Source organism: Brachypodium distachyon, chromosome 3, assembly GCF_000005505.3.
Source record: "Brachypodium distachyon strain Bd21 chromosome 3, Brachypodium_distachyon_v3.0, whole genome shotgun sequence".
In the NCBI taxonomy this organism is placed as follows: domain Eukaryota; kingdom Viridiplantae; phylum Streptophyta; class Magnoliopsida; order Poales; family Poaceae; genus Brachypodium; species Brachypodium distachyon.
In genome coordinates this window covers 41,158,393-41,181,740 of record NC_016133.3, presented here as the reverse complement: position 1 = coordinate 41,181,740, position 23,348 = coordinate 41,158,393, and the positions used below count along the sequence as shown (strand labels likewise).

Here is a 23,348-nt window from a genome sequence, read left to right as displayed (position 1 = left end):
GCGAGTCGGCGAGGTCGAGCCCGCCATGAACGTCGACGAAATTGCTCTAGGCCCGCCTTCATGGCTGGGCTCGCAACTCGGCTAAAGCCGATTGGTTAGAAGAATAGATACAAAAGGTAGACTCCTGAGTATGACGTGTGGGTCCGAATCATTAACTTGGTGAAAACATGTGATTTTCGGGTTTCTTGTTACTCGTTAGTCTAGGACTAGGGTATTAGTTTCAAAGCCTTTGGGTTCGTGAGCTGCTAGACATGTGTCTTTGTGTAATTTACTCGTCATGTTAATACTACGGTACATCTGTTTCATTTTGCTTGCACATGTATTCCTTGTAAGTTTTCTTAACATTTAGATCCCAAAACCTAACTGCTCATCGTATTCTTGATTTTCATATACAAGCAGTTTTAGCGTTACGTCATGTCAGGACACTCCCAATGCATCGCATATTAGCCGTATTATATGCATTAAACGTATAATTAGACACAACTACTCCATTGACTTGTATCTTAATGATGTACATAAGTAAACACTCATTCAATGTGTTTCTGAGAGAGAATTCGTGGATTGACTTGGCTTATGCTTATGCACTAAGAGTTGTATCTAGATTAGAATATGGTGCCCCTTTCGTTTTTCATTAAATACGGTGGCCAATTAGATTTTTGCTGAGATGGCATGTTTTATATACATCATGGACCATCATGACTGTCCTTAGGTTAGGGGGAGGCAGAGATGAGGATAGATTGGTGGAAGATTGAATTACTGGTTATACAGGTCAATCGCATAGAAATGTAAATAAGCTAAGTAGCATGTTATCTCCTTAGCTTATTTTGTCCGTAAAAAACTTTATGTACAAACAAAAATAGACTAAAAGGATATATAATAAAATGCGGTAAATCACATAGGTGTATATCACAACCTACCAAAGACTCGCATAAAAGCTATAGTGTGCCTAAATTTGGCGTGTCAAGACTAGGCTGGAGCCCTCTCTAGTTCTTCTATAGTCTCTTGTTTCAGTCGCTTGTTCATTTTAAGCCGTTATATTTAATATACTTCCTCTGTCCTAAAATAAGTGACATGAATCTGTATAGATTCTTATATAAATCAATGTCAGTTATTTTAGGATGGTGCGAGTATTTTTTCATCTTTGTTACCTCTAAAACAAAAAACTCCATATTCCAATACTTTTTCCCTTAATTTCTTTCTACAAGGTGTGTTTTATTTTATGAAAAGCAAAAAAAAATCAAGAATGCATGAAAACCAATTTTGCACCGTCAAATAGATAATTAGTATACAATTTATGCAACGTAAAATTAACACCATTACACTCATCAGAAATACATATATCACGTAAGCCATAATTTTATGGAGTAATTGTCGGCAAAGGCTTGTCTAAACAAAACAAATTATGTATCATAAAAAAATTTGGAGTTACGCTCAATTACTGGTGGGGTACATGCACTGTCCGGTGTCTGGTGTACATCATGGGACGCCTAGTACCGATTTTCCATGATAACGCGATACGTACAGTGAAGCAACACCACAGAGTTGCTCTGCTCTCCGTGCAGGCGTGCACAAGAAAAATGGATGCTGGGTCGATCTGGGGCGCATCTTCCTTGCGGTCCTGCCATAATGCCATCTTCTTCGTGCTACGTACACCCACATGTCGATTCTGCCCTGTCATATATGGTCCTTCGAATCAACCACTTGTGTTTTTTTTCCCCGCTGTAAAACGTTATTCCGAGATATCTAACCAATTTACCAAGAACGACGGGACAAAATAAGAAGAACTGCTAGCTGCTACATTCTTAAGCGTCGCCCTTAGCAAAGGAACTGAATTTTGCATTCAGACAGTCGGAGCGTGCACTGCACCACCAATGCCGATTAGCTCGGATTTCCTGCTCTAATCTTAGGCATCTGACTCACTCGACTCAAATCAAAACTGTATATATTTGACATCACATTCATCAATCCGATGCTACTAACAACGTACATCAACGGGGTAAAGAAAGCTCGAAAGGGGAAAATTTCACCGCACACGACGCACTGACCGACAGACGACACAAGCCACCGACAGATCCACCGTGAAACGAAGCAAGGAATTGGGCCCCTCTCGGGCAGTTAAGTTTAGGCCAGGACGGCGGCCGCGGCCACGGCGACGACGGCAAGCCACCGCAGACACTGCCCCCCCGGCGGCGCTGCGGCATTATTCTTGGAGCTCTTCCTCTGGTCGGCTGGCGGCGCGTCGTCCTCCTCATCGTCATCATCCGCGTCCGGGCTAGGCGCGTCAGCCACATCATCGCCGTGCCGCGCCTTCTTGGGCGCCGCCTTCTTGTGCGCGGCCGGCGCCGGAGCCGGAGACTCCACCTCAGCCGGCTCAAACAACTCCACCGGCTCGAGCACCGCGTCCACGCCGTACACCGCAACGGGCTCCTTATCATACACCGTGGACTCGACCCTCGCAGCGCCCTTTCCCTTGCCGGCCGTCTTGACGCTCACCTGGTCGCCGACGTTCTGCACGGTGAGGTTGAAGTTGCCGGCGCCGCCGTCCGTGGCCAGCGTGTTCATGACGCCGTTGTTGGACTTGAGCGCGCGCCGCGTGTAGTACACGGGCACCGCGTGGGACAGCAGCAGCGCGGCCTTCCCCGCCGCGGTGAGGTTCTTGTACCGCGGCAGGAAGGACTTGACGGCGCCGTCGCTCGGGCAGAAGGCCGTCACGCCGCCGTCGATGGCGGATTGGAACGTGGAAGAGGCGTCCGGGGAGGCGGAGAGCAGGGCCGCGAACGCCTTGCAGCCGCCCTTCTCCATTGCCGCCGTGATGTTCGGCGGGGCTGGTGGTGCCTTCGCCGGCGCCGGTGCCTTGGCTCCTCCTGCGGCGGAGACGGCGATGGGGAGGAGAAGGACCAGGACGGCGGCGAGGTGGACGCGGCGCATTGTGGCGTGGACTGGGAGTGAGGGAGGGAGAGTGGAGTGGGAGCAGAGCGGTGGAGTGCAGTGATGTGAGAAGAAGAAGAGTGTGAGGTGAGCTGGCTTTGGAAGAGGACGTTTCTGCCCTTGGGGAAGAGTATCTCTCTCTCTTGTCTCGTGCCGTCTTTGCCGTTGGTGCCTAATCGTCTACGGGGCTTGCTCGTCGGCGTAAAGAAGCTACGGCGTGTGGAGATGCCACCGACAGCAGACGGATCCCACGCTGACTCCTGGGCCTGAAGACAAATCCCCCCCGGGGCCGTGCGTGCGGTATTTTGGAGGGGCTCCCGTGCTCCACCCACCGGATGCGCGCAATAAAACGTACAGTGCGCTCCACCCACCGGAAACCAGAGCGGTAGTTCACCATGTCTCTGCAGCAAAATCGGCAAAAACCAAATGGGATCGGCATATGCCAGCTTGCCGTAATTTCATCGTGTATTTCCTGTGGTAACCAACCTGCCCGAGCTCGCCGTTCAGGATGATGTGTAACAATCAACCGACGGATAGTAGTAGTACGTGATTTCTATCTGCCGGTGTCAACGCCGTGCCTTGCGCATTCCGTTCGCAGCGTCGTCCACATGCATGCAGCCGCGACCTCCACGTCAAAGCACGTAGTCTTTGTGCCAGATGCAAGTTTCGAATGGTGTTGGCTGAATCCACTCATCCAAAAACTGGAAACAAAGACTCAAATCAACAAGCACACGTTATTACGTATAAAGGAACTCATCCACGTTCAGATTACAAACGAACAAAAAAAAAATACTCTACACGAATTGATCCATACCCAAAAATAAACTACCGAGTACCGAACTAGTGTTTGAGGAGAAAATAAGCTTTTTAATCAAACACCAGCCTCCTCAAGAATAACCGAACGTGAGAGTACAAATTCGCAACAAAGTTCCTATCTCTACAATTTCAGTACAGTATAGTACATGTAATCAAACAAAGTAACAAACACCATCATCTTCTAAACTGAAAGCACGGCGGCCATGGCGGCGGCGGCCACGACGGCAGCCGCGACGCCGCCGCTCACGCCGGCGCTGGCGCCGCTCGCGTCGGCCTCGCCGCCAGGGCCAGGCGCGCCCGCCGGCGAGTCGGACGACGTGCCGGCCGGCTCGGGCGGGCTGTCGGCGGCGGCCTCCGAAGACTCCGACGGCACCTCGGCGGCCGGCTCCGACGGCTCTTCCTCGGCAGCAGCGGCGCCGTTGCCCGGAGCCCCCGATTCGGAAGAAGAACCATCCGGGGAGCCCGCGGCCGGAGACGTCGACGGCAAGGCTTCTTCTCCGCTGGACGATTCGCCCCCTTTCGCGGGGGCATGGGCGGGCGTCGTCTTCTTCGTCTCCGTCGACGACTTGCCCGACGGAGCCTTGGCGGGCGCTGCGGACTTGGAAGGAGCCTTGGACGGGGAGCCGGAGCCGGAGGAGGAAGACGAAGACGAAGACTTTGGGGAGGCTGCCGGGGCGTGGGATTCCGCGGCGAGCACGGCCATGGCGGACACGGCCAGGAGCACGGCCACGAGGCCGAGAGCGTGCGCCATGGCGTGAGTGGCTTGTTGGTGCGCGCAGGAAGGCCGGTTCCCGGTCCGGGGTTGCGTGCGTGCCATGGCGTCTGTGGGGTTTTATAGGTTTCCGACGGAGGAGGAGGAGAAGATCCAGGGGTGCCATGGCGGATTTGGTGGCGAGACAAGTACGGCGAAGACGGTGGCTTTTCTTGGAGGGAGGGCTGCCGTTTCTGCCTGCGGGGGTGGCGCGCGGCGCGCCAAGCGGCGGAGAAGCAGGGTATTTTTGGGCGTTTGTCTGCTGCCGTTGGATCTGGGGTAGCATGGATCGCGCCATCGTGCGTGTTTGGAAACATTGGACCAAGTTTGAGTCATCTCTCGCCTTTGGCTTGGCTATGCACGGGCAGGTTCGCAGTTGTGTGGATGGGCTTACACAAATGTTGGATGTAGTACATATTTGGGTAAGTATGATTTTTTTTCGTTGCAGTGAAATATTCCAAATAATATGATTACTTCGGCTATACCTTGGTCCCTTTGGGATTTCAGAAACGATTTGTTGTTTCATAAAGCATCCTGGTCTTGCCTGTAGGTACTTTGGCACAAAACCGTCAGGATTCTGAGGAGATGACGTTATGCTTGGAGAAGAATAGGCTACCAAGAGTGAAGATTCCACTGGCTCTGTCGTATACCTGTGCATGCAGAAGCTGTCAAGCGACGCTGAGCCGGGCCAAGTTCATTGGTATATGCTATCATCAATGATATATGGCATATATGATACTTTCATTGGTATATGACATGTGAGTGCCACGTGATAGCGCGTGGATGGTTACATGGTACCGCGAAGCAGCGGAACGTTAAAAACGACTTTCATGAGGACTACCTTTCATGTGGTGCTGGACATGATTGAACAAACACCATCTGGAGAAGATTGGAGCTTGTGTCAACTACCTTATTCTTATGTACTCGCCGTGCATGTGATGTCGGTGTGTTGGAGTTTTTGAGTTTGAGGCGCATAATTGACATAACCTGTGTTGCTCGACTGTAAAAAAAGCAAAACCTATGGTGTTTTATTCGAGTAATGGAACGAGGCCGAGGGTCCTTCTGCTCTAAAAGAATATTCCAAATAATGACAACAATTTGAAATGCAATGTCTGCAAACAATTTATTTCATGCGGTCTTGAAGAGGCCATGTAGTATCTACATGTGTTTTTTTTTCCTGTTCTACATCCAACTCCTATTTAGAACCATGCAATATTTGATGAATTTGTGATTCATGTCTTCATAAGAAAGATTGGAATTTTGATCCTTTTTTAGGACATGATATTGATAGTTCATGTAAATCAATTAGATCGAGACCATGAATATGATTTTTTCTAAATCTCGCCAATCGTTGCAATTTAGACATTTTAGATTTTACTATGAAAAAAGAAAAGGAAAACAATCATCAGAGGGTGTCACGTGTCATGCAAGGAGCGCGTCCACGCACTGTAAAATTTAAGTCAAATTCTGAGTAAAAAAATTAAAGCAGCGAAACCCTGATATCCTAAAACCGAATACAAAGGAGAACCCGTTTGCATCACACTCCTCTGGTCGTCCTAATTATTTAAAAAGAACTCAGACTTTTTCTTACTCGCGACATTTTTCTTAGCATGACGCAGTGTTTGTTTACAGAGTTAAGCGTGGGCCTTGGTCCAAGCGTGCGTAGCGCGGCCCACGAGCCCACCTAATCAATAAAACCTCACTCGCGGCGGGCACGAGCACGCGACCTCCGACTCCAACAAATTGTTTCCGCCCCCGCCCAACAGGCCCGAGCTCCCGCCTAGGGTTTGCCCCGCTTCCGCCTCCACAAACCAAGCCCTAACCCTAGAGCACCGCGCAATGGCCATGGATCCCGACGGCGACCCGGCGTTCCACCGCAGCGAGGCCATCTCCGCCGTCCAGGACGTCGACCAGTACTACGGCGACGACGACGACTTCGACGACCTCTACAACGACGTCAACGTCGGCGACGGGTTCTTCAACTCCTCCTCCCACCAGCCCCCGCCCCTGCCCCTGAATACCCTCCCGCCGCCGCAGCAGAACCAACCCCACCAGCTCCCGCCGCCTCCCCAGCCGCATCAGAACCATCTTCCGCCACCTCCCCAGCCGCACCAGAACCATCTCCCGCCGCCTCCCCAGCCGCAGCAACAGCATATGCCGGTCCCCCACTCCCTCCCTACCCCACCACGGCAGGCCCCGCCGCCGCAGCAGAAGGTCCATGTCCCAATTCCTAATCTCCCGCCTCCACCGCAGCCGCCTGTGGCATCTGCACCGCCGCCTCCGCACCAGCAGATCCAGCAAGGAGGCGACGGGTTCCATCGCCAAGGAGGCAACTTCAGTGGCGGCCCCATTGTGGTCGGTAACGGTGGTGCAGGTGGCGGGGGTGATGGCCCTGGCGGGATGACGCTGTTTGTGGGGGACCTCCACTGGTGGACGACAGATGCGGATCTTGAGGCGGAGCTCAGCAAGTACGGGTTGGTCAAGGAAGTGAGGTTTTTCGATGAGAAGGCAAGCGGGAAATCCAAGGGGTACTGCCAAGTTGACTTCTTTGACCATGTCGCCGTCTCTGCCTGCAAGGAAGGTATGAACGGACACCTCTTTCATGGCCGTCCATGTGTTGTTGCATACGCCTCACCAAGCAATGTGCGGCGTATGGGTGAGTCACAGATGAAGAACCAGCAGCCCGTGGCACCACAGCCCCTGCCAATGCAGCCAAAGAGCGGGAGAGGGAACGGTAATGCCAGTGCCCCTCAGGCGGGTGGTAATTATGGTGCTGGCCGTGGAGGACCCACTGGTACTGGCGGTGGAGGAAATTGGGGAAGAGGTAATGCAGGGTTGGGGAACAGAGGCCCTGTTGGGGGTATGAGGAATCGGATGGGACAAACAAGCGGCCGAGGAATCATGGGAAACGGAGGCATGGCTCCACCACATCCACCACCAATGCTGCCTCAAGGAATAATGGGGCAGGGTTTTGATCCAGCTTTTGGCCCAATGGGAAGGATGGGTAATGGGTTTGGTTTTCCGGGACCAGGTCCAGCGTTTCCTGGGATGATGCAGCCATTCCCACCAGTAGTCGCACCACATTTGAACCCTGCTTTCTTTGGAAGGGGTGGGATGGGGGCTGGTAGTGTTGGAATGTGGCCTGATCCCAACATGGGGAGTTGGGGTGGGGAGGAACAATCAAGTTATGGGGATGATGCAGCATCTGATCAGCAGTATGGCGAAGGGGGAAGCCATGGGAAGGAGAGACTGCCCGAGAGGGACTGGTCTGGTCCACCAGACAGGAGGCAGGAGAGGGAGAAGGACATGCCCCCAGCACAGCCTGAGAGGAGGCACCGTGATGAGCGGGACATGGGCCGAGAAAGGGATCGTGACTATGAAAGAGAGAGGGAGAAAGATCGTGACAGGGAGAGAGAAAGAGACCGGGAAAGAGAGAAGGAAAGGGATAGGCACAAGGATGACAGAGACCGTCATAGCGATCATCACAGGCACAGGGACCGTGATCCTGAGCGCAATGGAGACTGGAACAGGGGAAGGTCATCTGGGATGCACAGCAGGTCGAGAGATGTCGACCATTCTAAGCGTAGGCGGATGACACCTGAGTAGTGTAGCTGGCTGAAGTACATCTACTGGAGGCAACTACAATCCAGGACTACATTTTTTGCGCATGATCGGTAACCACTAGCAACTCTTTACTGCTTGTAGCTGCGGTGATTGTAACATCTTGTGTTTTTGGTGATCTGTTGTAGTGATTGGTGAGATGTAGATTAAGCTGAATCTGATCTCTTGTTTGTTTTCAACTGTAACACTCTTATTTAGTTGTATTGTTAGGTAGTACTGACATCGTGGTGTAACACATTTGTTTGTATTCATATTCTTCATGTAAATGTCCTGTACATATTTTGTTTTACCTGGTTGATTCTTTTTGTGGTTTTATGGCATTGTTTAAGCCAAGAACTGCCACATACTTTCCTTAGACATCTGAGTTCAGATTAAGTTGTTGTAGCAATTAGCTCGCCTGCGTGTAATCAGTTCCCCTGTCAATTTGTATAGAGGAAATCAGAGTGTAAATTCATTTTTTTTTCTTGTACATTGCTATCATCTGTAAAGTGCAGCTGTACATTTCATGGAGAGGGAGCTGTGGAAAAACAAAATTTTGAGTCAGCATTGTTTAAGCCAAGAACTCCCACCACATACTGTTGTTACTTAGACCTCTGAATACAAATTAAGTTATTGTGGCAATTAGCTCCCGTGCTTGTAACCAGTTGTCCTTTCAATTTGTATAGAGGAAAATGGAGTTTGTAAATTCATTTTCTTTTTGTATGTTACTGTCCTCTGTAAAGTTCAGCTGTATGTTTCAAGGATAGGAGTTGTGGGAAAACAGCAAATTGAGTCATATTCCTGCCGAGGAAGATAGTTGCTACGTTCTGCTATGAAGTTCTAAGCTTGATCTGTTAGGGATGCACTCTTTAAGATTCGATTACACTAGAATGTAAATGAATCCGCCGCCTTTAAAAACAGACATGCTAGCGTTTAGTTGAAATCAGAATGCATCAATACAGGACTAATAATCCATTGGGAAGTATCTGCAACTGTATAACTGAAATAAAAATTCTATGCATGGAGCCCAATACTAGATTATGGAGAAGCTAATCTGGTTACATAACAAGCCATAGTTGGCATACTCTTGCATTTTGAAATGCCTGACATGTTGACAACTTACTAGCTGAATTAGTGTAACTTCGAACCCTTTATTTCTGACGTTGCTAAACAAACTCATCATTAACTACAAATTGTTGCCACCTTCATCTGAAAATCATGATTAATTGTCTTGCACATCTGAATAAGCAAATCCGGGACTGAGAAAAGAGTAGCAGTCGGTCCCCTGAAAAATACCAACTTAGCTAGAGGGACTGAAGATTCATACATTAATGCTTGTTTTTCTTGCTCCAGAAATCCTTGCTAATCAATTTAGGATGACATACTATTGTAGCTTTGTATCAGGAATTTACTTTATGGCGTCATGTCCAGTTTGTACCACATTAACTAGCTGGGCACATAAAATCCTGGTTGTTTATTCATCCATGTTAATAGCTAGCTGGGCACAACGAATCCTTATTAAACAATTGAAGATGATGTACTTTGAAAACATCCATGTTAATAACTAGCTGGGCACAAAGAATTCTTATCAATCAATTTAAGGTGATATACTTTGAAGACATCAGTGTTCCAATTTTGGCTGTATACTCAGGATATTTGCCCTATTCTTGCCATCCGATAATGCATTCCGTTTTTCAGTACTTTTTTCTCCCGGCTTAAGTTATCAATGCTATCAATTTGGATGATGTTTGATTTTCATATAGTATGTATTTGTATTAATAACTGCTAATCTCAGTCTCTTTTTCAACACTTGAAAATTTGTGTACAGCTGATTCACTGTGTATGTTCTGTGAACTGATCCTTTGTCAAACCTGTAGTTGACTACACCACAATACTTGATTGGGGCTCCTCTTCAAAATATAGAGCTTACTGGATGCTTCTATTTATTTGATTCAGGATGGTGTTGCGCCAATGTTTTAGTTATACGGGTCTTCAATTTCCCTATGTGCAAATGTGCAATACATATATGGTCAATAGGTCCGGGATGTCCTGGAGTCTCTTAACAGCTGGAGCATCTGATAGCTTAACTAAATTGTCCATAAGTTTATCCTTTTGCTAGTATGATGTTTCTAATCTGGGCTCATAAGACAGCTCTTGCCAAACTGCTTACTACTATGGTGCATCTTGTTTTATCCTTCTGCCATTTCATATCACCTGGAATATCTTTCACTGATGGCTTTCGTTCCACTTGCAGGTATGTCCGGTTGGAATTCGTCTTCGGCTATGTGAAGATCTTCTCAGGATGATTTTTGCTGTCTCTCACTTTGCTTGCCATAAATTATCCGAGTAGCATAAAGACACAAGTTTTCTCCTCGTACGTAATGCCTGGTGTGGCTTGCCAAATCAGTTGGAATTTATCTAGTATCACGTACTTCTATCTATGCAGTAGGATGATCGCCTGGTTTGTATCACAGCCATGTTTTGTTTACTTTTCTCGTGCCTGCTGACGGTGGACAAATGATGATTCCAGCGTCCTTCCGGTTTGTCTGTCCATGGAGATGCTGTGGATGCATGGTTGCTCTCTAGTATTGTTATTTTGGCAACAGCTTCTTGGCTGGAATGCACCTTCGCTTATTTTCGGTCCTGGTTCCAAGGTTTAGTCGGTGTCCAGTTCTGTCATCACTTATCAGATCCCGTGTATATTCTACAACAGTATGGTTTACTAAAGTAATCCTCGTTTGTTTCTCCCCTGATCTGGGACTCTGCGAGTGTTGAATAGTCCCTGGTCTGAAAGCTGAGGGCCCTTCTGCGTTATCGGTTGGCCACGATCTCCATCTGTGAGTGTAGGACTGTAGGTGTGTTCGTGGGGGGAGCATATCGCTTGCTCTCGCACCTTCCTGATGTGTTTCTGTGCCACCTGTGTGTGTGCCTCTGGCCAGTTTCGTTCTTTACTGAAAGTGGAGGACGTTGCTAGCATTCAGAGATCGGCGGCACTGGTTGCCTTCTTGGCAACCTTCACGGCCACGCACTGTTTTTTTTCGGAGAGAATTCCATATTTTCCACTGAGAATTTGCTCATATGCTCAAATGTCACTGAGAATTTACTTGTTCCAAATATGCCACTCAAATTTTACATGGGGTACAAATATGCCACTGTCGTTAATTAACCGTTAGTTGACCGTTAAGTCAATTTTATATTGATCGAAATACCCATGGTCCACAGGTCAGAAAAAACAAAAGGAAACAAGAAAACTAAAACACCCTCTCGGTCTTTCTCTCCCTCTCTCTCCACAAATTATGATGAGTGTTAGTCTATTAATTTGCTGGATCTATTTTGACTTTTGTGATGTTAATTAAAATCAAAGAAAAGTGCTCTTGAAATTTTTCAATTTTTCATGCTAAAATCATTATTGCTGAAACTTACTCAGAAATGGTATTACGGGTATCTTAAAAACCTTGAAAAACTAAGTTTTCTAAAATGAGTAATTTGTTGTTAACGGAACATCAACATACTGCATAGGGGCAAAATTGTTTTTTCATCTTCTACTTAACGGTCAACTAGCGGTCGTGACATATTTATACCCCGTGCAAAATTTGAGTGGCATATTTGGAACAGAAAAATTCTCAGTGGCATTTTGACATACAGACAAATTCTCATGGCAAATGTGGAATTCTCTCTTGGACGGCTCCAGTTGTCCACCGCTGCCGACTGGCCACAAGTCACAACGAAGCGCGCCATATTTTTTGTTCCTGCATCACCTGCCGACGTTCATTTATTCTTCTCCTAGGGAAACAGCTGCCCCCGCATGCGCATAGCATTCGAAATTCGGAATTCGCACCCAGCCAAGAGTGTGTGACGGAATGCCGTGCCCGTGCTCCAATGGGGACTCCACACACAGGCCAAACCGCCAACGCCTATGCCTATGCCTACCCATCCATGGCTACACCCTCCTCGGGCGTGTCAGTCAGTCAGGTCACGTCGTCGTCAAGTCGCGAACCACCCCGCCGGCACGCGCATACAATAGTAATCACGTCACGTCACGCCCGCGCACACCACCGCCGCCGACGACAGTAGTATTTTTTTTCTTTTTGAAACTGACGACGACAGTAGGATACTCATACCACAAGTAGCAGGTGTAGGCATCGAACAAAACAAACGGTATTACCGGCGACAGCACGCGCTTGGCCGGGGAGCGCGACACGCCACCTTTCACGCCCCGCCACGCCCGTACGTGCCCTGCTCTGAGTGCTCGACACGGCGCGGCGCCGAACCGGATCCCCGCGCCTCGGCGCCTTGAGACTCCACGGGAAAGGAAACAAAATTTACGGAGTACATAGAGAGAAAAGACGACGGGAGGTCGACTGGATGGATGGAGCGACCGGGCCACCGACCCCTGACGCGCACGCGGCCGAACGAACGGGTCGCGTTCGACGGTGTGCCGTCACGGGGCAGGCAGGCGGGGCGCGTCGGCCTCCATCCCGTCGGACTAGCGGGCGGGCGGGCACCCACCGCGTTAACTCGCCCGACCGCGACGTCCAACCGAACACGCCCCCCCGGGCCCCGGACGCGTGCCTCCGGCTCCGGCTCCGGCTCCTCCTACGCCGCCACCCCCGGTGGACGCGCGCCATTCGTCAAGCCTGCAAGGGCGCGACGATGCGAATGCGATGCCCCAATTGAAAGAATCGGATGCCCTTGCTGCCGCGTCTGCTCGAACGTGTGAGGCCACCAGAATCAATACCGGCGATCTGATTCAAACCTAGCAAAGCCGGCACCGCATGCTGCAACCAGCATCATCTTCATCAGCGAGAATCTCATGGCCGCCGCCAGTCCATCATGACCCACGCACAACACGACAGGGCGAAAAAAGGAAAAACAGAGCGGAATACGTAAAAGCAAATCAGATAGGAACATGAAAACATTCTCCACGCAGCTGTCCATACATTAACCGAGGGGGGAAATCCATCCATACATTCCATCCATGCGAAAGCCCTTTTTTCCAACAACAAGAAAAGAAAGAACGGCAGGAATCAACGAAACGGAGGGAGGACCGTGTATGCAAGAACAAGCGGTCCCCCGAGCTCCTCAAGCCTTGGTTTTTTTTTTGTTTATACAGAGATGATGAACAAGCACATCTCATCTCGTCTCAAAGCCTGCTTTCTGAGTTAGCACGCACTCGGAGTAAAACGCGGCCGCTAATCTCAACAAAGCTAATTAGAATTAAGGTCATCGTTATCATATACCACATCCATGCGCTCATGTAGTAGCAGTAATACCAGTACTCAGTTGATTAATCCCGAAGCGTATCGAAACTATCGATCGATCATCAGGTTCGCAAAAACCCACACCTGAGGCTCCGCCCTGAGCAGCTTAACCGTGCTGCTGATGCGTGCGGTGCATCAAGGGAGGTTGAGGAACACGCCCGTCGGGTCGGGGTCGGCGAACCCGGCGCCGCTCCAGCACGCGCCCAGGTCGAACGCCGGCGGCCACTCGAACGAGTACGGGTCCCCCAGGCCGGCGGCCTTGCCGACGGCGGACGCGTAGTCGGAGAACCCGAGGTCCAGCGCCACCGCGTCGTCGCCGCCGCCCTGCTCCTGGAGGAGGTCGGTGAAGGAGTCCTCCTCTGCCGCCGCCGCCGCGGGGACCACCAGCTCCGTCGTGATCTCGCTCGCGGCCTCGGTCGGTGGCGTCGTCGTCGTCTTGGCAGCGGCGTCGGCGTCAGGGGCGGGAACGTCGTCGGCAGAGGAGGCGGCGGCGGGTGGTTCGGGCGGCGCGACGCGGCGCTTCTTGGAGGGCTTCTGCCGCTTGACGGTGGCAGCGGCGGCGGAGGTGTTTGACGACGAGGCGCGCTTGCGGGTGCCGCCGCCGACGGGGACGCAGCGGAGGGTGCCGCCCTTGGTCCAGTAGCGGCGGCAGCCCTTGCAGAAGTGGCGCGGCTGGGAGGTGTTGTAGTTGTTGTAGTAGCAGAACTTGGTGTCCCGCGACTCGCACCGCGGGCAAGCCTCCCCCTCCGCCGCCGCCGCCGCCGCCGTTGCAGCCACAGGAGCCGCTGCAGGCGTCTTCGCGGGAGCGGCCGCAGCGGCGGCATAGCCCTTGGGCCGGCGGAGGTCGACACCCGCAAACTGCTGCTGCGCCGGCCGCCGGCCCGGCTCGGCCGCCGCGTGCTCCCCCATGCGCGGTGGCGCTGTGGGTGCTGCGCTCGTGAGCTCGCTCTCGCGGGGGCGCAGAAGAGAGCAAGGAGGAGAGAGGACGCTGGCACGGGAGAGAGAGATAGAGAGAGAGCAAAACAACCGAAGGAGACGAAGGCCGGTTTCAGCGCCTGGGGTTTCTTTATGGCCGCGACCGCCGCGCGACGCCAAGTCTTCGAGTACTCGACTAACCAGTAGACCGTAAGACCATACTACCAGCCGGGCCCCACCTGTCGGTGGTCACGTGAAAAATGACAAGACCCGAGATTTTGTACCGCGACGGGAGACAGAGACGAGGACGCCTGCCGCTGCAGAGGCCGTACCGTACCGCCCAAGTGGGCCCCACACGCAGGACAGCGACCCCGCCGCGTGGGTCCCGCTCCCACTTACCACCGCTCTGTTCGCTTGCCAAAAAAAAATACAGGACAATAAAACGAAGTAACCTCTGACAGCGGCGTCCACGGCAGCGACGGGTCCGCGTGTCAGCGAGGTGTGACGGGACGAGAGTTCCGGGGTGGGCCTCGGGGAATTTTATCGTCCCCGGCACGGAACTATGCGGCGTGTCGGCCACCCATCGCGGGCGCGGGTGGCCCGGGGCGCGCCACGTGGTCGGACGGGATCAGTTGGGTCAGCCATAGACAAATGCTCCGCCGCTGACGCAAAGGCCAGAATGAACACCCGCCCCGCCGCCGCTGCTTCTCCACGGGCGCTCCGGCGGCGCGCGTCGACTGGTCCAGATCGAGTCCTTCTCTCCACCGGCTGCCGGGTTAATAATCGTGACCACAGACTCTCTTCTTTTCTTCTCTCGCGATCAGTGTAGATAGATAAGATCGAGAGTAATTAAACTGGAGACCTTGGCGCCGACGCTGCCGCGATCTCCGACTCCTGTGTCGTCACAAACATGCGACGAAATAATCCGACCCACCGCAAACGCAAACCCCACAGGAGCAGAGAATGCACGCACCGCCCCGAGTCCGGTCGCGGGGCCCACCTGGCCAGGACTTGTTTTTCGCCGCGTGGGGCCCGCGTGCTCTGTGGCTAGACCAGGCATGCCCGCATGGGCGAGACGGAGCCGCGTGGGACCCACCGTCCGCCGAGGCAAGCAAAGGCACATGGGGTGGACGGTGGTCTCGTCGCCGCGTTGCTGGGGGGTTGTGTGGTACTGTGAGTGGGGCCCGACGTCGGACCTTCCACGCAACGAATCGGGCGCCTCGCACGCGCACGGCTCGGAGGCTGCCGCCGTGTCGCCCGATCGTTCGCTCGCTTCGCATCGACGGCAAGGGGCGGGTTCCCGTTTGATCGATGGAGGTAAATTGAATATGGGCGGGATCTCGCGATAACGACGGGCCGGGTTTTGATTGGAGATGGGATTCGATTCCCTGGGCCTGATTGACGAATGGAACGCTGCGAGGTGAAAAAACGTTTTATCCTCGCCCATCTCTGAAACACGGATTCAGAGTCCGGACCGATTCACCGATGCACAGTACCGTATGTTCGTTTCGTTGTTGTTCGCTGCACGAATTCAGAAACTGGAGCGATTATGCACGGACGAGGCAGTGCGAAATCTTGGGCGCCGCCGCCGGCCTAATCAATGCGAGGCAAACCCCACCCTCCAGTTTCCCGGGTCGTACTAGGCGAATGGCGTGATGAGCTGTGACGGCCTTAATCATTCGGTCGTGCCAGCCTTGACATTATCATATCGTGCTTCTTGCTTCCCTATCGGCTTGGCCGATCCAGGAGCACAGGCGACGTGGCGCAACGCCCACCAAGGAAGAATGCAAAACATGGCCTTAACCTTGGGTTTGATTGCGACGTGACGCGATGATCCTCTCGCGACAGCTCTTTTCATTCGCCACGATTCCGAGAAAAATCGGATGTCCGGCTCCGGCTGGCGGTCCGTTCCAGTCATGGATTCGCCATGACCCGGAGAAGAGAATCGTACTGGCTGGCTCCAATGCCTCCGTTGGGTCCGTCCTGCCGCGACCGCACGATCCCTGCTGCCGGCGGCCGGCTGCATCGATCGAATCGGAGCCACGTCAAAGCCCACTCGATGCCCGGGTCGCCATCAGCGCCCATCGGATCATGCGGGGCGGGTGCGCTGTACCTTGCATTATTATTCCCTGCAACTTGATGAATGAATCCTTTTCCTTTCCTTTGCTTGCGGCATCGTCATCCCGCGTCGATCGCCCTACGTACGTAGTGGGCGGCCACTCCGCGCGATGCCGGCGTACTTCCTCTCCTTCTCCTCCTCTGCCCAATCTAAACCCTCCCCCACTTACTTTCCCTTCCCGATCGTGCGAATCCTCGTAACCCCTCGTAGTACGTCGTGGTGGTGGCGCCCGGGGGATTCGGGAGAAATCTCGTGCTTTACTTTCAGTCAGGGGATCGAGGAGCCCGGATTCGAGACGGGAATCCCCCGCCTGCTAATTCTGTCGGCCGTGCACTGGAGGATCCCGCGGAAGGTGGTGGACTCCACCTGCCGTGGAGGCACGACTCTGCTGTCTGTCTCTGCAGGCACCGGTGCCATCAGATTCATTGATACGCCTGACGCGATCTTTGCTCAAGATTTCGAGCAGAGAACTAATAAGTTGGGTCCAAATCCGTCAGTACGGGAATAATCACCTAGCGTGTCACAAACACTTATGCCATTCAGAAAAGAAAGAGAACATTGCTATGACATTTCAGTATCTGCTGAAAGGGTTGGCCCTGATCTGTAAACTTCAGGGGGAATGGATCGGCGCAGACTGCACAAACACATAGTATTGCAGCAATGTTCATTGACGACGACGAGACAAGACGGAAATTGTTCATTCGAATTATATGTTACAAGGGAGCTCTGTCAGAGAGGGGGGACAAACTTCTCATATATGAATGGAAGCGTATGGACAGCAAGCAGCTTCGCAATCTGCGATGGAAGCTTTCCTTCCATTCCTAGGGACTAGAATGTCGAAGAAGAGACAGGATTAGATGGAAGAATACATCCAGGTTCTTGTTTGTCTAGATGCCACGGGGAACATGATGTAGGGTACAACTTCGAGCGCTCCGTGGCAGCAAAAAATTGGTCGAATCGTCTCGGCTTTCCAAGGGTAGTGACATCCATCAGCTGTTATCTGATTTGCGCCGCTTGGTTGCTCGTCGATGTTCTTGGGCGCCACCACCGAACCTCAGCTGATGGTCCACTGTCTGACTATTAGCCGCTAGGTCGACGAGTTCCTGTAATGTAAACGAGACGATAGTGTAAGAAACAGTAATTCTGTTTAAGTATAATGGCATGCCAAGAAAGATGGATGTCCTGGTGTTCTCCAAACACTGCCTTGGAGGACAAAGTTGTGTCACAGGCAACAACCCCAGCATTGTGCAATGCTGAAATCAAATATGCCATCTATAACTACACCAGCTGATGTGCATGCAGAAACGTTGCACAACTTAATGCTCCAAATTCAAATGCAGAAGACATAAAAAAATGTCATTTCATAGGAGGCCTAGACCATCTTGACTTCAGCAGATATCATGTCCTTAGTTGTGTAGATTGGTACTCCCTCCGATCCTAAATTATTGTCTTAAATTTGTCCAAATATGAATGTATCTATTCTTAAAACGCGTCTAGATACATGTAATATTTCGACAACAATTTAGGATCTGAGGGAGTACTACATATGAAAGAAATCCTACCGTAGAAGCTGCGTTTGCAGCAGCATCAGATGTCTTTGTAGCCCGCTTGCCAAGATTGATCTGCACTGAGATGCTAGCTTGGGACAAATCTATACCTGAGCTTTGCAAGGCATGATTCAATGTACTAAGCAACCTGTTGCGAACCAAAATAAAAATCCAATGTATCAGAATATTGTAGAAACAGAAAAGAATGTGTTTGCTGTTTGCATGTTGCAAACAATGGACAAGCAGCAGAATAATAATATGGAGGACTTGAGGAACAATATAATAGATCTAGTGATTTCTTTAACAGCAAGACATCATTAGTACATACTCTTGGGAATATTGGCTTGATAAGCTGATTGTTCCCTCGTCGATTGCCAATTCAGGGTTATGTAGAAGTTCTTTTATCATTGCACTCCCATCTGCAGGTGATGATCTTGTCGGATGAGCTTGAGGCAGAGTTGCAACAATATCTACAAATAATTAAAAAAGTTTTTTCTTCGTTAATATCAGAGAGTTTCAAATTGTAATTAAGGACAATGTACATGTTGAAAGTTGTAAAACCATACTTCAAAGAAAAAGAGCGTACCTGGAAGATTATCGGGACTGGAAGTTTCAGTTGATTTGTGTGACATACGACCCAATGGATCAGTTTCTGCCTGATCCAGAGCACCTAAAGGACCCACTGATGCAACCCCATTGTCATTATCATCGGGTTTCACTATAAAAGGGAAGTCAGGGGAGGACCCGTTCTTTATAATTTGTGAAGGGTCAGGCGAAACATCTCCAGGTATTTGGTCCTTGTTCTGCAGAGCAAATATCAGAAGTTGTCACTAAGTTTCGTAGAACCACGTTTTTTTATAATATGTGTTACCGTAAGCGAAATTACCTGATAATTTTTCCAAAAAGAACGGAAGTACATGTTTGCCCATGGCACAATCTTCCCATTTTCTTGGTTGCCTTCGGGATATGAAACCTCGTACTTTTGTACCTTCTCTTGTAGAAACCTTATGTATTCAATAACCTGCATTAAATAGGTGCCAATATATAAGAAAGATGATCCATGGGCAAAAGTTTATAACAGAGAAATAGCTATATCGTCTTACCTCTAAGAGAAATGATGCTTTGTCCCTCTTTTGATCATTATGTGGCAAAATCTCTCTAAGCAACTGAAATCTGAAAAAAAGATTGAAAGGGGAAATAGGTTTAACCTGGTTCTTTAGACAATGATTATTTACACGACAAAAAAATGTGCCAAGAAACAAATCCAAACTAGAGGAGCATATTCGGTCAGGATTTTTTTTTAAGGGACGGCGATCACTCCGGCCTCTATATCGGGTGATGTTCAGTGAGTATTCACTTGTTCAAGTATTCTAAGGGCAGCACGGTGGGTGAGTAACAAGTTAACTGGCCAAACCACGTTTAAGTAGATATACTCCAAAACAAATTCTTCAGACAATAGACATCTTGTTGTACACGAATGAGCATCAGCATCACTGCATCCACAGACTACAACATTTATTCAGAAACTAACTCCACTGACAATAGAAAACTACTACCTCTGTTTCTAAATGTAAGATTTTTTTTAGCCTACCAAAACGTCTTACATTTAGGAACAGAGGTAGCGGTAGTGAGAAGATGAGTAGATGACCACCATCATCATTACATCTGAAGCACAACCTATCCTCCAGTTAAACCATTTTCGAAAGGAAAAATAAATCCCAGAGTTAAACCAAATATGCTTCCAAGCTCAGATGCATACTTCCATCCACATTAGTTGAATTACCAGGCAAATTCAGTTGGACGCAACTACTCCAACAAGTTGATAAAAAAATTGGCCCACCAAAAGCCGACAGTTTCTAAACATGCATTGGCGCTGACAAGAAGCCTCGAAAACCATGCTATTACTCCATTTAACTACGGAATTATGCATGCTGGCACGTTACATTTGACAGTAAGCACCCAACAGCAGCAGCAGCTCTAATCGAAGAAACTGTCTGAGCTGAAGGAACACACCTGTCATTGATCTTGCTGCGCCGGCGCTGCTCGGTGGCGGAGTGCTTGGAGCGTGGCGTGTTGGGCAGCTGGTCCGTGCCCGCGCTGCCGCTGCAGCTCCCGCCCTTGGCCTCCACTCTCACCGTGAGTTCTGCAACCCCACACGAAACAGAATTCAGCACCAAAATCCCAAAAGAATCACTACGACTTGGCCATCCCGACACCCAGACGGGTTCCAGGCTTCCAGCAGCGCGCACACATGGCAGATTCGGCGGAATTGAGCTAGCACTACCTTTGAGAGAGGAGGAGACCTCGCGGCGCGCGGCGAGGCCATCTTCGTCGTCGAAGCCCGCGCCGGCGCTGGATCCGGAGCCGGCGTCCATGAAGCCGCCGCAGCCTGCACCCTTCCGCTCCGACTGCGGCTGCGGCCTGGAGGAGGCAACGGCGACGCTGCGCGCCGCGCCGAAGGGGAGCGTCCACTGGTGACCTGGTGAGTGGGCAAAAACAGGGGAGGATGCTCACGCCTTTAGCCCTTTGCCGTTTTGGTTTTTGTCCAACAGTTTTTTAGTGAAAAAAAAATAAACGCCAGCGCTCAGTAGCTTTTTCGTGGAAGGATCAAGAACACGAAGGATTAAGTTGTTCAAACCAGACAAACTAAAACAACAGTACTACTCCAGTACAAATACCAAAAGATTTGTGTGTGTTTTCTTAGCAAAAATGGCGATGAACTCTAGATCCTGGGCTCACACCGGCATGGTTCAGTCAAAATTCCATTCATAGTACGTACTACTGCTTCACCCGTGCGTTCAAGCATCTTACATCCGTCAACAACAAGTTTCACTCATCGTAATTGTAAATATAATCAGCCAATTTACTTCCTAGACAGGACATTAATGCTCGTATTCATGCTGATCCAGATTGCAGGGTACGGGAAGCGTTCCTGCACCCAGAAGTCTATCCACGAAACCGTGACGAGGACGGAACACAACTGTCAGTTACACCCGCCCACGTGCCTGCCGGCCGTAATGGCGGGGCCCAGATGCCGGCAAGGATTCTCTGCAGTAAGTCACCTGACTTTGTGTGGCTGACGTGCGGGCCAGACAGCCATGGGACCCACAAGTCAGACACACAAAGTCATGGGACTTAAAGTCAGACAATCCAGACAATCCACGCGGCCCGTCGTAGGCCCATGAGGTGAGATGAGTAGCTTACGACTGCGATGCATCCCTCCCGTGCCGACCAGGCCTACGCATAGCTTCGCCCACCCTAGCGCACCAGCAGAGGCAGCGGCTAGGCTACCCGAAAAGCTCTACCACGAGACGCCTCGGCAGATCCGCACGCATCTCTAGGCTGGGAACGGACGGGCTGCCTTTCGCGTCCACGTCGCCCAGGTGTTGCCGTCGACGGCACGCCACGCGCCTCGCTCGCGTCGCACGGGGAAAATGCCATAGCTTCTCTGGAAGTCGTAGCAGAGAGCAGAGGCAGTTGGCCTGTCACGTGCCTCGATCGATCGTGGATTCGTGGTGGCCATAGCTTCTCTGGGACGACAAGGACGTTGCGTACCTCGAGGGTCGGCGGCGGCGGCGGCGCCCCAGAGGGCGAAGGGCGGCTCCTGCTTGACGACGGGGGCGGCGTGGCTGATGGTGAACGTGCCGACGCCGCCGGACAGCTCCTTGTTGTTGGCGGGGTGGGACGGCGGAGGCGGAGACTGGGAAGATGGCTTCTCCAGTGGCTGCAGGAAGTCGTGCGTCCGGAGGAAGAAACCTGCGCGCGTACCAGAACCAGACAGACATAGGTTCCTTGCTTCAGAGTTCAGGTTTCAGAACAGCAGAAAGAATTCAACGCCGGTGCTTAATTTTTTATTTTTTCGAAAGGAATTAAGTGCATGACAAGGGACTTGATGCACGCACGACATGTTTTATACACCACGCGAGTTAAACATGCATGTTTGAACAGATTTGTACTGGTAGAAGACAGTGATGAATAAATGAATATGCCTAACTTGCAGGAATCTGAAAATGACTCGAGGAATGATGCCTTGATAAAACTGCAAGAATCGTTATCCGAGAAGGAAGGGAATAATGACGTGCATAGTGTCCGAGACCACTTCTAAAATACAAAAACGACGAAACTTTCAAAACAAAATAGAATTGGAAATGGCAGCCGCGGAGGAAGGTCGTGGACGGCACTCTGTACCCCCATCTTTCTACACGTGATCGCTCTTTTTTCTTTCTTTCTCCGTATTCTTTAACCAGACGCAACAACTGAATACAAACGCTGTAATTTCGAAGACGAACAAATCGCTCGTAGCATTGCAATTTGCAAGTGGTTATTTCCTGCCCCCCACCCAATAAAAAGTTCGTCGAATTATTAGGCAAAAAAAAAGTCGAAAGATCCGTCCTTCTATCCACCCCACTCAACGCCTCGCACGCGCGCGCCCACGTGAACCAACTCGCAACAACAAGTAACAGCGACAAAATTGCCAAAATTCAGCAAGTAGTAATCCTGATGCTTCCTAGAGACAGATTTGGGAGGGAGAGAGAGATTGGAGGAACCGGTGGCGCACCTTGAGCAGGAGGAGAAGGCGGCGGCTTGGAATTGGAGCCCGGGAGCTGCGGCAGCGGCAGCGGCGAGTCCTTGCCCGCCGCGGTGTAGAGCGAGAGGAAGTCGTGGGTCGCCTTATTCCCTGCATTATTAACCCACCAGGCCAGTCAGCTACCTGAGCCGAAGCGACCCACGGAGGAAGACGAAGAAGAAGAAGGGCAAAATCCACGACAGAAGCTAGCTTACCTTGGAGCCCCATGACCACGCATTACACACGGCTGGCCGGCGCGCGATCGAACGAGAGGACGGACGCTAGCTAGCACAATTCGCCGAGCAGCTGCGGCAGAGCGCGCAAGAGAGCTTGGGGTTCGGAGAATCGAGAAGCGGGCTGTGTGGCTTGGAGTTGTGAGAGGCGGGCAAGAAGAGAGAGAGAGATCTCTGCGAGTTCCTCCAAGGCGACCGAGACTACCTCCCTATTCCTACGGGAAGGAACGAAACGCACTATTAGTATACGGCCGGCGATCGAGGCCCTGCCTTCCGTGACGACGTCGTTATGTCCCGATCGACGGCCGTTAGCACAGCACAGCAGGGTGTTCGGCGGGGACCGATCGAGCACGTGCTGGCCACTGGGTTGACCGCGCCGTTGACGCGACAAGCAAGCATTTTTTTTTCCCAGAGAGATAGAGAGAGGCGAATCGAGCTCGGTAAACTCTTGATTTCTCGTACGGTGTTGATCTGGAAGCAATATTGCACACTTTCTCGCCAAGTATACTAGTCCCGACAGTAAAAAAGCCAGATTTTTACACCAGGTTAGGCACAGGTACAAACACGACAAGCTAGTACAAGAATCGAACCGTATACGAGCAGAGCAGATG

At 51.0% G+C, this 23,348-nt stretch overlaps 4 protein-coding genes across 5 annotated transcripts; 1 reads left to right on the top strand and 3 right to left on the bottom strand.

Moving 5' to 3' along the window:
* Nucleotides 1–1,916: 1,916 nt before the first annotated feature.
* Nucleotides 1,917–3,145, bottom strand: LOC100827501 (fasciclin-like arabinogalactan protein 1). The gene has a single exon (XM_003574636.4). It carries the CDS (start codon nt 2,926–2,928, stop codon nt 2,122–2,124), a length of 807 nt encoding a protein of 268 aa, XP_003574684.1. The 5' UTR covers nt 2,929–3,145; the 3' UTR covers nt 1,917–2,121.
* Nucleotides 3,146–6,206: 3,061 nt separating this feature from the next.
* Nucleotides 6,207–10,826, top strand: LOC100827188 (cleavage and polyadenylation specificity factor subunit 6). Its single transcript, XM_014900137.2, has 2 exons — nt 6,207–8,169; nt 10,350–10,826. Exon 1 carries the CDS (start codon nt 6,335–6,337, stop codon nt 8,099–8,101), a length of 1,767 nt encoding a protein of 588 aa, XP_014755623.1. The 5' UTR covers nt 6,207–6,334; the 3' UTR covers nt 8,102–8,169; nt 10,350–10,826.
* Nucleotides 10,827–12,997: 2,171 nt separating this feature from the next.
* LOC100845505 (dof zinc finger protein MNB1A) lies at nt 12,998–14,517 on the bottom strand (the record flags this gene model as incomplete). The annotated part of the gene is made up of 1 exon (XM_014900112.2): nt 12,998–14,517. A coding segment is annotated over one exon (1,026 nt), but the record flags the coding sequence as incomplete, so codon positions are not given.
* Nucleotides 14,518–17,025: 2,508 nt separating this feature from the next.
* Nucleotides 17,026–22,962, bottom strand: LOC100826888 (transcription factor BIM2). Of its 2 annotated transcripts, XM_003574634.4 has the most exons (11): nt 22,720–22,962; nt 22,496–22,615; nt 21,493–21,693; nt 20,222–20,416; nt 19,951–20,080; nt 19,041–19,110; nt 18,824–18,958; nt 18,524–18,740; nt 18,266–18,407; nt 17,953–18,085; nt 17,026–17,493 (listed from the first exon to the last, which is right to left on the bottom strand). In XM_003574634.4, the coding sequence occupies exons 1-11, from the start codon at nt 22,730–22,732 to the stop codon at nt 17,380–17,382; spliced, it is 1,470 nt and encodes a 489-aa protein (XP_003574682.1). In that variant the 5' UTR covers nt 22,733–22,962; the 3' UTR covers nt 17,026–17,379. The 2 variants fall into 2 exon arrangements, with proteins under 2 accessions (XP_003574682.1, XP_010235247.1); XM_010236945.3 differs by lacking the exon at nt 21,493–21,693 and having other exon boundaries at nt 22,720–22,961.
* Nucleotides 22,963–23,348: the final 386 nt, after the last annotated feature.